Source organism: Amblyraja radiata, chromosome 7 (genome assembly GCF_010909765.2).
Source record: "Amblyraja radiata isolate CabotCenter1 chromosome 7, sAmbRad1.1.pri, whole genome shotgun sequence".
Taxonomy (NCBI): domain Eukaryota; kingdom Metazoa; phylum Chordata; class Chondrichthyes; order Rajiformes; family Rajidae; genus Amblyraja; species Amblyraja radiata.
The window spans coordinates 34,475,319-34,488,784 of record NC_045962.1 but is presented as its reverse complement, the minus strand read 5'-3'; the positions used below and the strand labels follow the sequence as shown (position 1 = coordinate 34,488,784).

General features: G+C 41.7%; 1 protein-coding gene across 2 annotated transcripts in view; it reads left to right on the top strand.

Annotated features, from left to right (window-relative positions):
• ly75 (lymphocyte antigen 75) overlaps positions 1 to 13,466 on the top strand; it is a 128,752-nt gene that overhangs the window by 48,496 nt on the left and 66,790 nt on the right. For both annotated transcript variants that reach the window (XM_033024132.1, XM_033024133.1), the window contains exons 7-11: positions 3,172 to 3,360; positions 3,730 to 3,887; positions 4,604 to 4,717; positions 7,996 to 8,084; positions 8,874 to 9,043. In XM_033024132.1, the coding sequence (XP_032880023.1) occupies positions 3,172 to 3,360; positions 3,730 to 3,887; positions 4,604 to 4,717; positions 7,996 to 8,084; positions 8,874 to 9,043 (720 nt within the window). The remainder of the gene's footprint in view (positions 1 to 3,171; positions 3,361 to 3,729; positions 3,888 to 4,603; positions 4,718 to 7,995; positions 8,085 to 8,873; positions 9,044 to 13,466) is intronic.

The following is a 13,466-nucleotide window of genomic DNA, read 5'->3' as shown; positions in this document are numbered from 1 at the left end:
CTTATCTGCCAATCAACCCCCCTCCTGTATCCACTGATCATTGCCCCACTTTTTTTTTTCTCCAGCTTTCTCCCCCATACTCAATCATTCTGAAGAAGGGTCCCAACCTGAAATGTCGCCTGTCCATTCATTCCCTCCACAGATGCTGCCTGACTGATTGATAGAATTGATTGATAGAATTTATTGCCACACAACCAGGGTCGGTGGAATTTTGGGTTGTCAGCAGCGTTACAATAATAAAGAACACACAACCACAATAAAAATGTAACACAAACATCCACCACAGCATTCATCACTGTGGTGGAAGGCACAGAACTTGGCCAGTCCTCCTCCATTTTCCCCCGTGGTCGGGACCTCCACTCCACCTTTCCCCCGTGGTCGGGACCTGCTAAGTTCCTCCAACACCTTGTATTTTGCTTGACATTCCAGCATCTGCGGTCTCTTGAGAAGCCATTGTAATTGGTTTGGTTAGAATAGAATGAAAGATGATGAATATGACTCCATCCAATAGTAAAATGGGACAGGCATTGGGGGTGGGGGTCATGTGGCTCTTAATGCATTCTATTTTCTTGGGAAATATTGAGGAAATCAACTGGCGTACATTGGTTGTGGCCAGGGGGGAGAGGTGATCTCTTCCAGGCACAACATTTGACATACATGATCAGATGTTGGCACCCAGTGCCTGATGTACATTTCTGTTTTTTGTTTCAATGCATTGTTCATCAAAGCACTAGAATTTATCTTGTGATATGCAGATCAGGGTCCAAGAAATAACATTTGGAGTATTGTTTAACCTTGTTTAACATTGTGGGAAACGTTCCTGGCAAATGAGCCTATTCATTGAAGGAATTCGATGCCCTTGAGAGCAGTTAGTGGAATTATGGAAAACAGAATGCCACTTACCACAATAGAGAAGTAAGCGCATTTTCACAAGAAAGATCAGGTGAAGGCATCTGAAATAAATAACTATTTAATATGTGTATTTTATAGGAAATATAAATATTTACGTTTACATAATGTGTCACAGTCATAGTCATACAGCTCGGAAATAGGCCTTCAGTCCAACTTGTCCATGCTAACCAAGTTGCCTATCTGAGCTAGTCCCATTTTTCTGCATTTGGCTCGTATCCCTCTAAACATTATGATCTTAAGATCTTGTGATCTTATCAGTTCCTTTTTTTGTAAATATCACAGCAACATGAACATTTTTGCTATTTCATCCATTGACTACTTTTTAAATTGAGCTATTTGCTTTCAGACCTGGAAATGGTCCTACTTCTGGTACAAACGCTGGGATTAAGTGCCTCAAGATTGCATCTTTTGCTGACACTGAAATACAGGGCAAAATTGTTTGGGACTGAATAAATGCTGTTCTTGAAAGTAACCTGACTTGACCATTTCAGTTCCTGTACCTTGCCTAATAATAACTAAATGAAAATGTTTTTGTTGACATGTTTTTGAAAATATAGTCTCCAAATTTATTTCCTACTCTATTTTTATTTTTTTTCAATAATTTTGGAATTTAAGGGCGGTGTCAGTAATCATGATGTGACACCAAACCCTATTTGTCACATGGTTTTCTTTTTGGCCAGCTGTCCCTTTATCTAAGGTACACAAAATTGCTGGAGAAACTCAGCGGGTGCAGCAGCATCTATGGAGCGAAGGAAATAGGCGACGTTTCGGGCCGAAACCCTTCTTCAAACTGGCGACGTTTCGGGCCGAAACCCTTCCCTCCTCTGTCCCTTTATCTATATTGGGCTCCAGCCTTGCCAATCTGCTGAAGGCTTAACCGCCTATCAATTCAGATCCAAGTGGAGATGACCATCAATGCAGCATTTATTGTCTGTTCCCAACCCATAAAGAAATAATTTCAAATGGTTGCATAAATCGTTATGAAAAATCTGGATGTTCTGTTTCCGTGCAGTATAACTCCATGAATCAGTTACATGAAAATTATTTTTTTTTTAAATTCCGAATGTTGAAACCTTTTTTATTTACTTTGGTCAACAGTCCTGTTGCAGCTTTTTTTTAAATTGAGACATGGCCGACAGCTTCTCAAGATTTACTGTAAATCCCATTAAATCTCCAGATAGAAATTCCAAGAATCGCAAGAAATTGGTCATCAAGCCTCACTTAAATATTTAGCGCAGACTGCATCAACCAGATCTTCTTGAGCAGATAATGTTGGGTGTTTATATTTTTAGAGTTGGCTGTACCTGTCAAAATGATCAAAACCGCATTCCTGCATCTCCTGCCAAATGCAGTAGTTCACCTTCCTTTCCAGAAATGTCCATTGGGAAAACTGGATCATAATTTAGAAAATGTGTCATACTACTTGGGGTAATCCAGTTTCTGCTGAAGATACTTAAACAGACATTAGATTCTTCGTTTACATATCCATGAGGCATGAGGTCGGCATCCCCTGACATTTAGATGGCAAAGTGCTAGAGTTACTCAGTGGGTCAGGCAACATCTCTGGAGAAAAGGCTGGGTGACGTTTTGGCCCTCCTTTAGACCCAAAACGTTAATCTGAAAAAGGATCCCAACCCAAAACGTCACCCGTTTTTTCCAGAGATGCTGCCTGACCCGCTGAGTTACTCCAGCACTGTAAGTCTATCTTTGGTATTAACCAGCATTTGCTTCTATGCTTTGATGGCCAGAACTAGTCTCAGAAATTTGTGCAGTTTGAGTCTGAAGAAGGGACCTATGTAGCCTATCCACATCCTCGAGCTGCTGCTGACCCACAGAGTTACTCCAGTACTTTGTGTCCTATCCTAGTTTCACCTTGTTTATAGCTATATTTGAGGTGCAGGTTAATCTGACCAAACTCTGTTCTTGTAAAACAAGTACAGTGGGAAGCACTTTCCAACCAAAATTATTTAACCACTTTTTTTACATAATGTAATGTTGAAAGAACATGATATAATGTTGAAAGTAGACACAAAATGCTGGAGTAACTCAGCGGGTGAGGCAGCATCTATAGAGAGAAGGAATGGGCGACGTTTCGGGTTGAGACCCTTCTTCAGACTGATGTCGAGGGAGGGGGTGGGACAAAGATAGAATGATGACGGAGACAGTAAGACTAGTAGAAGAACTGGGAAGGGGAAGGAGAGAGAAAGTAAGGGCTGTCTGAAGTTAAAATTGTTAACATTCTTTGTTGGTTTGTAACAGATTCTTGGAAGTACTTCAACACAGAATGTGAACCCAACTGGCTTGCCTACAATGGCTTCTGCTTTTTTATGCATAAGGAAGAGTTGAATTGGGGTGATGCAAGTAGCTTCTGCAAATCCAATGAAAGTGAACTCATCAGCATACACTCATTGGCGGATGTGGAGCTGGTTGTCACCAAGCTTCATGAAGGTAAGACTTTGCGCCCAGTACTTTAGAGATGCAGCATGGAAACAGGCCCTTCGGCCCACCGAATCCACGCTGTCCAGCAATGCCCATACACTAGCACTATCCTACACTTGAGCGACAATTTACGGAAGCCAATTAACCTACAAACCTGAAGTCTTTGGAATGTGGGAGGAAACCGGAGCACCCGGAGAAAACCGGATAGGAAATGGATAGGTGACGTTTTGGATCTGGACTAACTTGCCAGTGGTCAAAATTGAATTTCTAATCTGCTACATTGTTGGTCCGATGATTTTTTTGATCTTTAAAATGGTGGATTTCTTTACCGTACTATTCACAGTTGTATTTTGATAGCTATTGTTATTTGTTCTTTAGCCTACAGATCTGAGGTTTGGACAGGATTAAGTACCACCAGTTTTCCAGCCTTGTTTAACTGGTCAGATGGATCTACCGTGACATTCACTTACTGGGACAAGGGGGAACCCAATATCCCCTATAACACCACAACACACTGTGTATCCTACTCTGGAGAGGCAAGTTCTGTACTAACATATTACTTTGACCATCTCACCCGTGTGATCCTGTTAGTTTGTTAATATGTGGCTAAGACTTAATTTTAAATGGGAAGGAGGCAACTGTCCTGATTCGGGGAGAATGTTTAGCTTATCTCTGCCTTGGATGCGTGACAACCCTTCAGTTGGCTACTGAAGCTTTAATGACATTTTACCCCACACACACACACACACACACACATTCCTTTCAACATTCTAAAGGGACGACCTTCCATGACTTAAGTTAGAGATACACGGAAACAGGACCTTCGGCCCACCAAGTCCACACCGACCATTGATCACCCGTCTGCCCTAGTTCGGTTATCCCACTTTCCAATTCACACCCTACATGTTAGGGGCAATTTAAACGCTATATAACCTACAAATCCACTCATCTTTGACTTAACCAGAGCACTCGGTGTAAACCAACATGGTCACAGAGAGAACGATCATACTCCACACAAACAGCACCTGAGATTCAGGATGGAACCAGGGTCTCTGGCGCTGTGAGGCAGTAGCTCCACCAGCTGCGCTAATGTGCTGCTCTTCATTGGTAATTGATTGTTAAAATCATCTGGGGCATCTCAATGTCCTGTAAATATTACTTTCCTTTAATGTTATAGGGTATTGCATTCAACAAAAATGAATATTGATTAAAAATTATTGATAGGGAACCTTTATACTTTTATATTTTACAGTTGGGTCGATGGAAGGTTGAACAATGTGACATGAAGCTACCATATGTTTGTAAAAAGGTGGGCAAGGTTAGGAATGAAACAGGTCTGGCTGATGTAGGATGCCCACAGAATGAGGTAATTACTTTATACCCTTGAGGTGCGCACGTAATTCCTTTTTTTTGGGGGGAGGGGGGGGAAAAGACACGAAATGCTGGAGTAACTTAGCGGGTCAGGCAGCATCGCTGAAGGACACGGATAGGTGATGTTTGGGTTGGAATCCTCATTCCCCCTCACCTGTGTTCACCTATTACCTGCCACGCTTTGATCAGCCATGATCATATTGAATGGCGGTGCAGGCTTGAAGGGCCAAATGGCCTACTCTTGCACCTATTTTCTATGTTTCTATGTCCTGCCTCTTCTCTCTTCCAGCTTTCTTTCTGTCGTCTCACCCTCCCCCCACCCTGCAATCAGATTGAAGAATGGTCAGGACACAAAACATCCCCTATTCATGTTCTCCACAGATGCTGCCCAACCCACTGAGTTATTCTAGCACTTTGTGCCTTTTTTGTAAAACAGCATCTGCAGTTTCTTGTATCTTCGCATGATTCTTTTACGGTAACTTTAGACTGTTCATCTTATATTTAAATATACTTCATAGAAACTTATTTTAACACAAACACTTTTTCCCCATAATCAAGTTTGGCTAACAATTAACAATGTAGGAAGGAACTGCGGATGCTGGTTTAAACTGAAGACAGACACACAAAGCAGCTTTTTGTGTCTATCTAACAATTAGCTATCCCGTGTATTATCAGTTCAATATATTCACTCAGTATTGCTTCAAAAATTGTGATGCTGGGTGTCACTTTTCCTTTGCTGTAAACCCAACAATATTTCCTGCTGAGATTTTTTTTATTGTGTTCTACACCTACATCCTGTGTTATGGTCCAATTAGCCATGAATTTATCCCTGCAATTCCACTGTAATCTCAATTTGGAACTCCCATAAAGAGATGTTTATTTAAATCGGGTTTGTTGCACAAGCAGATAGTTGTGGCAACGGATTGGGATATATGAGGGAAGGTCAACTAATGACTCATTCAAACTATCTACGAGAATACGCTTCACACTTTATATCCAGAAGACAAAGGTCTTCTACTTCACTTTTCCCTACATTGCCCCCTGACAAGAAAGGTCCACTGAGAAATAGAAAATGTGGATTATTTTTCTGCACCATATAGCCAACTCCTCAGTGAAGGTGAGATGTCAACGATTACATTTACCATCATCTTCAATGAATCTGCACAGATTTTGGCCAATGACTAAGAGTTTGAAGGTCCAGCCCCCAAAAGTTTGTGGTCATCAGATTCCTGAAATAGCCCCTCTATTCTCAGTTCTCTCTGGCAGGAGATGATTTGAGTATCTTCTCAAAGCTTCCTAGAGAAGGTGCACCACCCCCATTGACTTGTGGGAATCCCTGTCCCATCGTGTTCAAAATTGAGGAGTATTTGATGGCATTGATGACTGATGTCCAGTGCACCATCTCTCAAATGACCTTTGTCTAAAATAACCTGCCACACTTGTGGCAGAATCTGCAGATCCCCATGTTGGGCTCATCAACAGCCACCAAATTATATTACAAAAACGCAAAGTGCTGGAGTAACTCAGTGGATCAGGCAGCATCTTAGGTGGAAAATGGATAGGCAACATTTTTAGTTAGGATCCTTCTTGAGTCAAGGGTCCCAACTCCAAACAACAGTCTCCATTTTCCTCCATAAATGCTGCCTGACCCACTGAGTTCCTCCAGCACTTTGTGTTTTGCTCAAGATTTCAGCATCTGCATTTTGTTATGTCTCCAAGAAAGAGATTAGCCACTTAATCTTGCCAGCACACAGATAATCCAACACTCCAACCACACACATGTAACACAACGCAATTGCACAAAATACTGAGGGCACTCAGCGAGTCTATGGAGGGAATGGACAGGCGATGTTTCACTTCTTGATTTTATCTGTCCATTCCCTCCACAGATGCTGCCTGACCCACCGAGTTGCTCCAGTACTTTGTGTTTTGCTCCAGATTCCATCAGCTGCAGTTCCTTGTGTCACTAAATTGGAGAGCATCCTTGGACTCATCAACAACCACCAAATTGGAGAAAAACACAAAATGTCGGAGTAACTGGGCAGGTCAGGCAGCATCTGTGGGAGGAAATTGATAAGCTTCCTTGCTCCCAAGAAAGATGTATGGCAAGCAGGAAGCACAAGAAACTGCAGATACTGGAATCTTGTGCTGCAAGTAGTTGGATTAGGGAGAACAATTAAAAAGACCAACCGACGTATCATACTGAAAACCGGAAAACTGCAGGAGCTGGAAATCCGAAATATCGCAACACTCAGCAAGTCTGGCGGCTTCTATCAGGGGAGCAGTTTGAAATTTCAGATCAGAGATTTTAAAGCGGGAATGAAAAAGTGGAAAAGCAATTTAGTTATATGTAGAAATGGTGAAAGGCAGGTCAGAGAATGCTGGAAAGGCCCAACACATAAAGCAGTATCTGTGGAGATCTTTGTCTTCTATTCATCCCTCGTCCTCGCTGCAACGTAAAGCTAACATTTTATATTTTCCCAATTCTAATGTAGGCTCTTTGACCTGAGACCTTGACTCTTTCTTGGTCCAGAGATTGTGCTTGTCCGAAATGTTTCCAGATTTTCAGTTTTTTAATTTCAGACACAAAAATGGGGATATTGTAACTGAGTTAGGGGTTTACTGCTTGAAAGATGCACCATAGAAATGAGGCCCTTTAGTCCACTACGATCATTGATCTCCCGTTCACACAAGTTCTATGTTATTCCACTTTCTCATCCACTGCTTGCACACTAGGGAGAAATTTACAGAGAGCCAATTAACCCACAAACCCACACGTCTTTGGGATGTGGGAGGAAACCGGGGCACCTGGAGGAAACCCACATGGTCATGGGGAGTGCAAATTCCACACAGAACAGTTAGTAAGATTAGAGATGAAAGGAGACAAGTAGTCAGGCTACCAGACCTGGTGGAATTCTTGGACAGGGAAGTACGGAATATGTTAGAGCCACACTACGGGAATATTGAAGATTACAAACCAATTGAGGAAGATGTTTAATAGTTTTAAAAGTATTAAAACACTTTTTTTTTTAAATCGTACCATACGCACCAAAACAAATTATATTACTCTTTCAATCTCTCACCATATGTCCTTTTTTCAATACCTGTCAGAATCGAACCCTGGATCTCTGGCTCTGTTACGCAACTGTGCCACTATGCCGCCCTTTTTGTAAATAAAAACAATGTTAGCTTATTCAATATTAACATATTACAGCCTTGGTTCAAGCAGTAGCAAAAACTAGTTGAAGGTTGATTTCTTTTTTCTTTTTTAAGAACTGGAAAAGACATGGAAATTACTGCTACAAACTTGATCCAATAGAAGTAGATTTTGATTCCAAATGTCATCTTACGATACAAAACAGGTACACGAAACTTCATACTTTACTTTTTGAATAATTTTACATTGAATAATTTATTTTAAACATAATATTTGTATGTAAAGTATGACTCTTGTAACCAGGGTATTAATTTGCTTCAGCCTGTGAGTGGCCTCTTTTAACACATGGACATCTACTTGCATGCAATTTTCCATGAACTTTATCATACAGCATAAACCAAAATTTGGAATGCAGTAATATGCTTTTGAGTGAGAAAATAGCTTACTTTATAAACACAAAGCATATTGCTATAAAGTGCCTCAGTAACACAGCGTCTGGAGAAGATGCATAGGTGATGTTTCTGGTCAGATCCAACTGGAGAAGGATCCCAATCTGAAATGTCACTTATCCATGTTCTCCAGAGAAGCTGCCTGACATGTTGAGTGCCTCCAGCATTTTGTGTCTTTATTGTGGATATTTTAAATTTATAAATAGGTACCAAATCCCCCAGTAACATAAATAATACTTAAAATATAAGTATTTCTCCACTGTCCTAAAGACGTCTCAGATTTCTTCCAGGATACGGATCTTGTTGTGGTCATACCGATTAAGTCTTTCACATAAAGTTTAATTTACCCTTGCTTTACGTGACCTTCAATCTGGAATGAGAATTTATTCAAACTGAACAAAAACATCACAACACCAGATGGTAAAAATATTAAGTTAATTTGATTTAACCATGTATAAATTACATGCATGTAGCAGAATAGTCACCACTCTTATGTTTTGTGACTTGTCTCATGAAGTAAATATATATTTTTCCTAAATATGCAGGTTCGAGCAAGAATTCATTAATAGTCTAATTGCAAAACACACCTCAAAATTTGGCCACTACATCTGGACAAGTTTGCAAGATAAAAATGGTACAGGAGAATACACATGGTCTGCACAAAATAAGGAGAGAGAACCTGTAACCTATACAAACTGGAATACATTTCAACCAAGTATGTAACAGTGTATTTCTGTTTTTAAACATTTATCACTCTTGTATTTGTTTTCAAAACAAAAAGAGGTTCAACATGTTTATATTGTGCCAGGTTTAAAACTGAGCCATATGGATCTGTTCTTCATTCCCTTTCAGAGTTGATCTGTCTTAACTTGAGCATGGAAAGCTACACTTGGCTCAGTATATTTTGTGCAAGGTTGGAATAAACTATCTCAGATCATTTCCTATGATTGCTTGATAGATGTAGCATGGAAGCAAACCCCTTGGCCACAATGACTATCAATAGCCCTTACACGCTATTTCCATGTTAAGCCACTTTTGCGTACATTCCCTGCACACTTGGGGCAATTTTATAGAGGCCAATTAATTTGTAACCCTGCACGTCTTTGAGATATGGCAGGAAACCCATGAAGAACATGCAAACTCCATGTAGACAGCACTCAAGGTCAATATTGAACCCACGTCTCGGGCCCTGTAAAGCAGCAGCTCTACCTGCTGTGCCACTTGTTAAGTAAATGCATGGATAGCCTCAGAAACAATTATCATAAAGGTTTGATTTAGTTGATTCATGAGAAAGAGGAAAAATGGGGGGAAAACTTGACATCTATGACTGAAAGATTAGAAGCAAGTGAATCTAATCAGCAGAAGAGGTTGACAGCACGGAGACTCAATGAGCAAGCAGGACACATGCACTTTGAGCTTGGTCCAGGACAGAACAAACACACTCAGTGGTGAAACCACTTGCAAAGCAGTTAAAGCATGTGATCACAATGGGGGAAAAAAAGTACTGCTAATGATCTCTTCCCAACATTGACTCCATCTACACATCATGTTGCCTCAGAAAAACAACCAACATAATCAGACGTCCCACCCCAGTCATTCCACCTTCTTCCTACTCCCATCCAAGAAAAGGTACAGAAGCTTGAAAGCAGGCAGCACCAGACTCGGGAACAACTTCTTCCCCACTGTTATCAGGCTTCAGAATGGTCCTTCTGTAAGCTGGGGAACTGTCTAATTCACCTCTACCCTATTGTGGACATTGGACTTTGCCTGTGGAACTGTTTCACTACAGACCTAAAAACTCTATTCTGCACTCTGTATCTTCCCCGTTGCTCTATCAATTGTACTCCAGCTTGAGTAAGGAAGGAACTGCAGATGCTCGTTTAAACCAAACATAGACACAAAAAGCTGGAGTAACTCAGTGGGACAGGCAGCATCTCTGGAGAGGAATGGGTGAAGTTTCGGGTGGAGACCTTGTAATAGCGCCACCTTTGGTCGGAGGATTGTAAATTATTGAATAAACCACAGTACACCGCAGTCGATTTCCGATCACCAGCGAATCAACTCGTATTCTGTGGCTGAGCATAAGATATCACAAAATGGGATCGCGGATTCCCCAGCTTTAATTGTTCGTGTAGATAAGGAATTCTACAGAGGCACAGAGAAGATTGTATAACTTTTGGTGTCACAGTAAGCAGAAAATCCGGTCACAAAGTTGGAATTCTGTGAGACTGTTAGAAATCCAAAATGGCAGTGCCCAGCGGGTACCTCGGACGATTGGGTGAGCTACAGCAAAGCCGGGAAACGTTCAGTGCGTACATCGAACGTTCAGAGATGTTTTTTGCTGCAAATAACATTACTGAAGTAGAAGCTTCTGATGCGGAATCAAGACGTTTGAATGAAGCAACTCAAGCGAGGAAAAGAGCAATTTTTGTCACTGAAATGGGTCCCAATGTTTATGAAACGGTAAAGAATTTGTTAGCTCCAGCCAAACCAGACACACCTTTGAAGGATATTCTTAAGAAGTTAACAGAACATTATGTCCCTAAGCCCTTAGAAATAGCTGAAAGCTATCGATTTGGAACGAGATGCCAACTTCCAGAGGAGGACATTAGTCATTTAATTGTGGTACTCAAGAGGTTAGCAATTCATTGTAAATTTGGAAATTTCCAAGATCGGGCATTAAGAGACCGTTTCGTGTGTGGACTGAGAAGTGAGCGGATCCATAGTAAGCTGATGACTGTGTACGACCTGACATTTAAAACAGCTTGTAAAACTGCTTTGTCAATGGATATGGCAGAGTGGGGTTCTAGAGAAGTCAGGACAACCTCTGGACAACCAGCGGAATAGTTGAACAAGCTGCAGTCCAGCAAACCAAAGACGGATAAGTCGACAAAGACTTCAGAGAATCATTATCCATGGAAGGGTAGCAAGACTACTGCAAAGTCATGCTATCGCTGTTTAGTCTTGTCCGTTCTTCAAGGTGGAGTGTTACTCGTGTCACAAGATGGGACATCTAGCGAAGGCTTGTCGCAAGGCTAAGCAGAGCAAAGGTGGATCAACTGCAGGCAGAGGAAGAGCCTCTCGACATGTACACCATCTGCAGCAATGAGCTAGCGAACCAGAAGACAAAGAATGTGTCCATGCAAGTCCAATTGAATGGAGCTCATGTTAGCATGGAAGTCGACACAGGAGCATCTGTGAGCGTGATTCCAGAATTTGTGTATCGGGCGAAGCTGTCAAATTCCCTTGGAAGCGAAGCAAATCAAGCTGCGTGGTTTCTCTGGAGAGAAGATTCCAGTGTTAGGAAGTGTACAGGTATCAGTAAGGTATAAGGAGCAACAGGCGGAGTTGCCTCTCGTAGTTGTAAAGGGAGATAAGCCTGCTTTGCTAGGCAGGAATTGGTTGCAGATCTTGAAGCTAAACTGGAATGAGATATTTCTCGTTCGCGAAGAGTTCAAGCGTCCGGGGGATATAATCGAGCAACATCCGAAGGTGTTCAGCGACCAGGGAGAGCCAATCAAGGGGTACAAGGCGAAAGTACAAGTGAAGCAGGAAGCGACACCAGTGCATTTCAAACCACGGGCCGTGCCGTATGCACTTAAGGTCGAGAAAGAACTGAAAAGACTTGAAGCTGAGAACATTATCAGTAAGGTAGTGAATGGGCAACACCCATTGTAGTTGTACCTAAACCTGATGGTAGTGTTAGACCTTGTGTGCATTATAAGATAACCGTAAACCAGGTACTTGAAGGTAGCATAGCAGATACCCTACCAACGGCAGAGGATTTGTTTAGCACCCTCACAGGCGATCAAGTCTTCACAAAAATGGACTTGACAAATGCCTACTTGCAGTTGGGTGTAGATGACGAATCTAAATCCCAGTTGACTATCAACATGCATTTGGGATTGTTTCAGTTCAATGTGCTCCCATTTGGTATATCATCAGCCCCAGGGATTTTTCAAGGGTTGATGACACAAATTCTAGAGGGAATTGAAGGTGTGGTGTATTACTTGGATGACATCCTCATCTCAGCCCCTGACAGGCAGACACATGATGAAAGGTTGGAAGTGGTACTCAAATGCCTTGAAACACATGGTGTAAGAGTGAAGGCACAGAAATGTGAGTTCTTCCAGAACTCGGTAGAGTACTTGGGCCATAAGATAGACAAGGATGGTCTACACCCCACCATGGGTAAAGTTGATGCGATTAAGAACGCGCCCACTCCCATAAACATCTCTGAGCTCCGATCCTTTTTAGGATTAATGCATTATTATGGGAAGTTCATGCCAAATCTGTCCACTGTTTACATCCCTTGAATGAGCTCTTGAGAAAAGATGTACCATGGAAGTGGACACATGAATGTGACCAAGCTTTCGAGACATGTGAAGATCAGTTGGCAGAATGCTTGTTCATTACGATGTCAATAAGCCAATGAAGTTAGTGTGTGATGCTTCACCATACAGTGTTGGTTCTGTGATCTCTCATGTGCTAGAAAATGGAGAGGAGAGGCTAATGGCATTTGCGACTAGAACACACAATGCCAGTGAGATAAATTATGCGCAAATAGAGCGAGAGGCTCTTGCATTGATTTTTGGCGTTGGGAGGTTTCACAAATACTTGTATGGTAGAACGTTTATAATCAAGACAGATCACCAGCCGTTGACAGTGATCCTAAATCCAAACGCACACATACCAACTCTGGCAGCAGCCAGAATGCAAAGATGGGCATTGATATTGTCTACATATCAATATGATATTCAGTATCGTAAGGCAGCAGAGCGCAGCAATGCTGACGCCATATCTAGATTACTTTTGGAATCAGAGGTTACCCCAAACAGAGAGGACGTGTTTTATTTCTCTCATGTAGATGAGTTACCTATCACTTCAGGGGACATTCGGAAGGCTACTCGCACTGACAGACCTTTGTCAAGAGTGCAGGAGTATGTTACAAATGGATGGCCAAACAAATTGCCAGATTCAGAGGCAGAACTGAAACCATTCTTTGTACATAGGAATGAACTCTCAGAAGACAAAGGGTGTGTCATGTGGGGAGTGAGAGTTGTAATCCCTGAAAGATATGGAGTAAAATTGCTAGGAGATCTTCATGATCAGCATTTGGGAATGTGTCTAACAAAAAG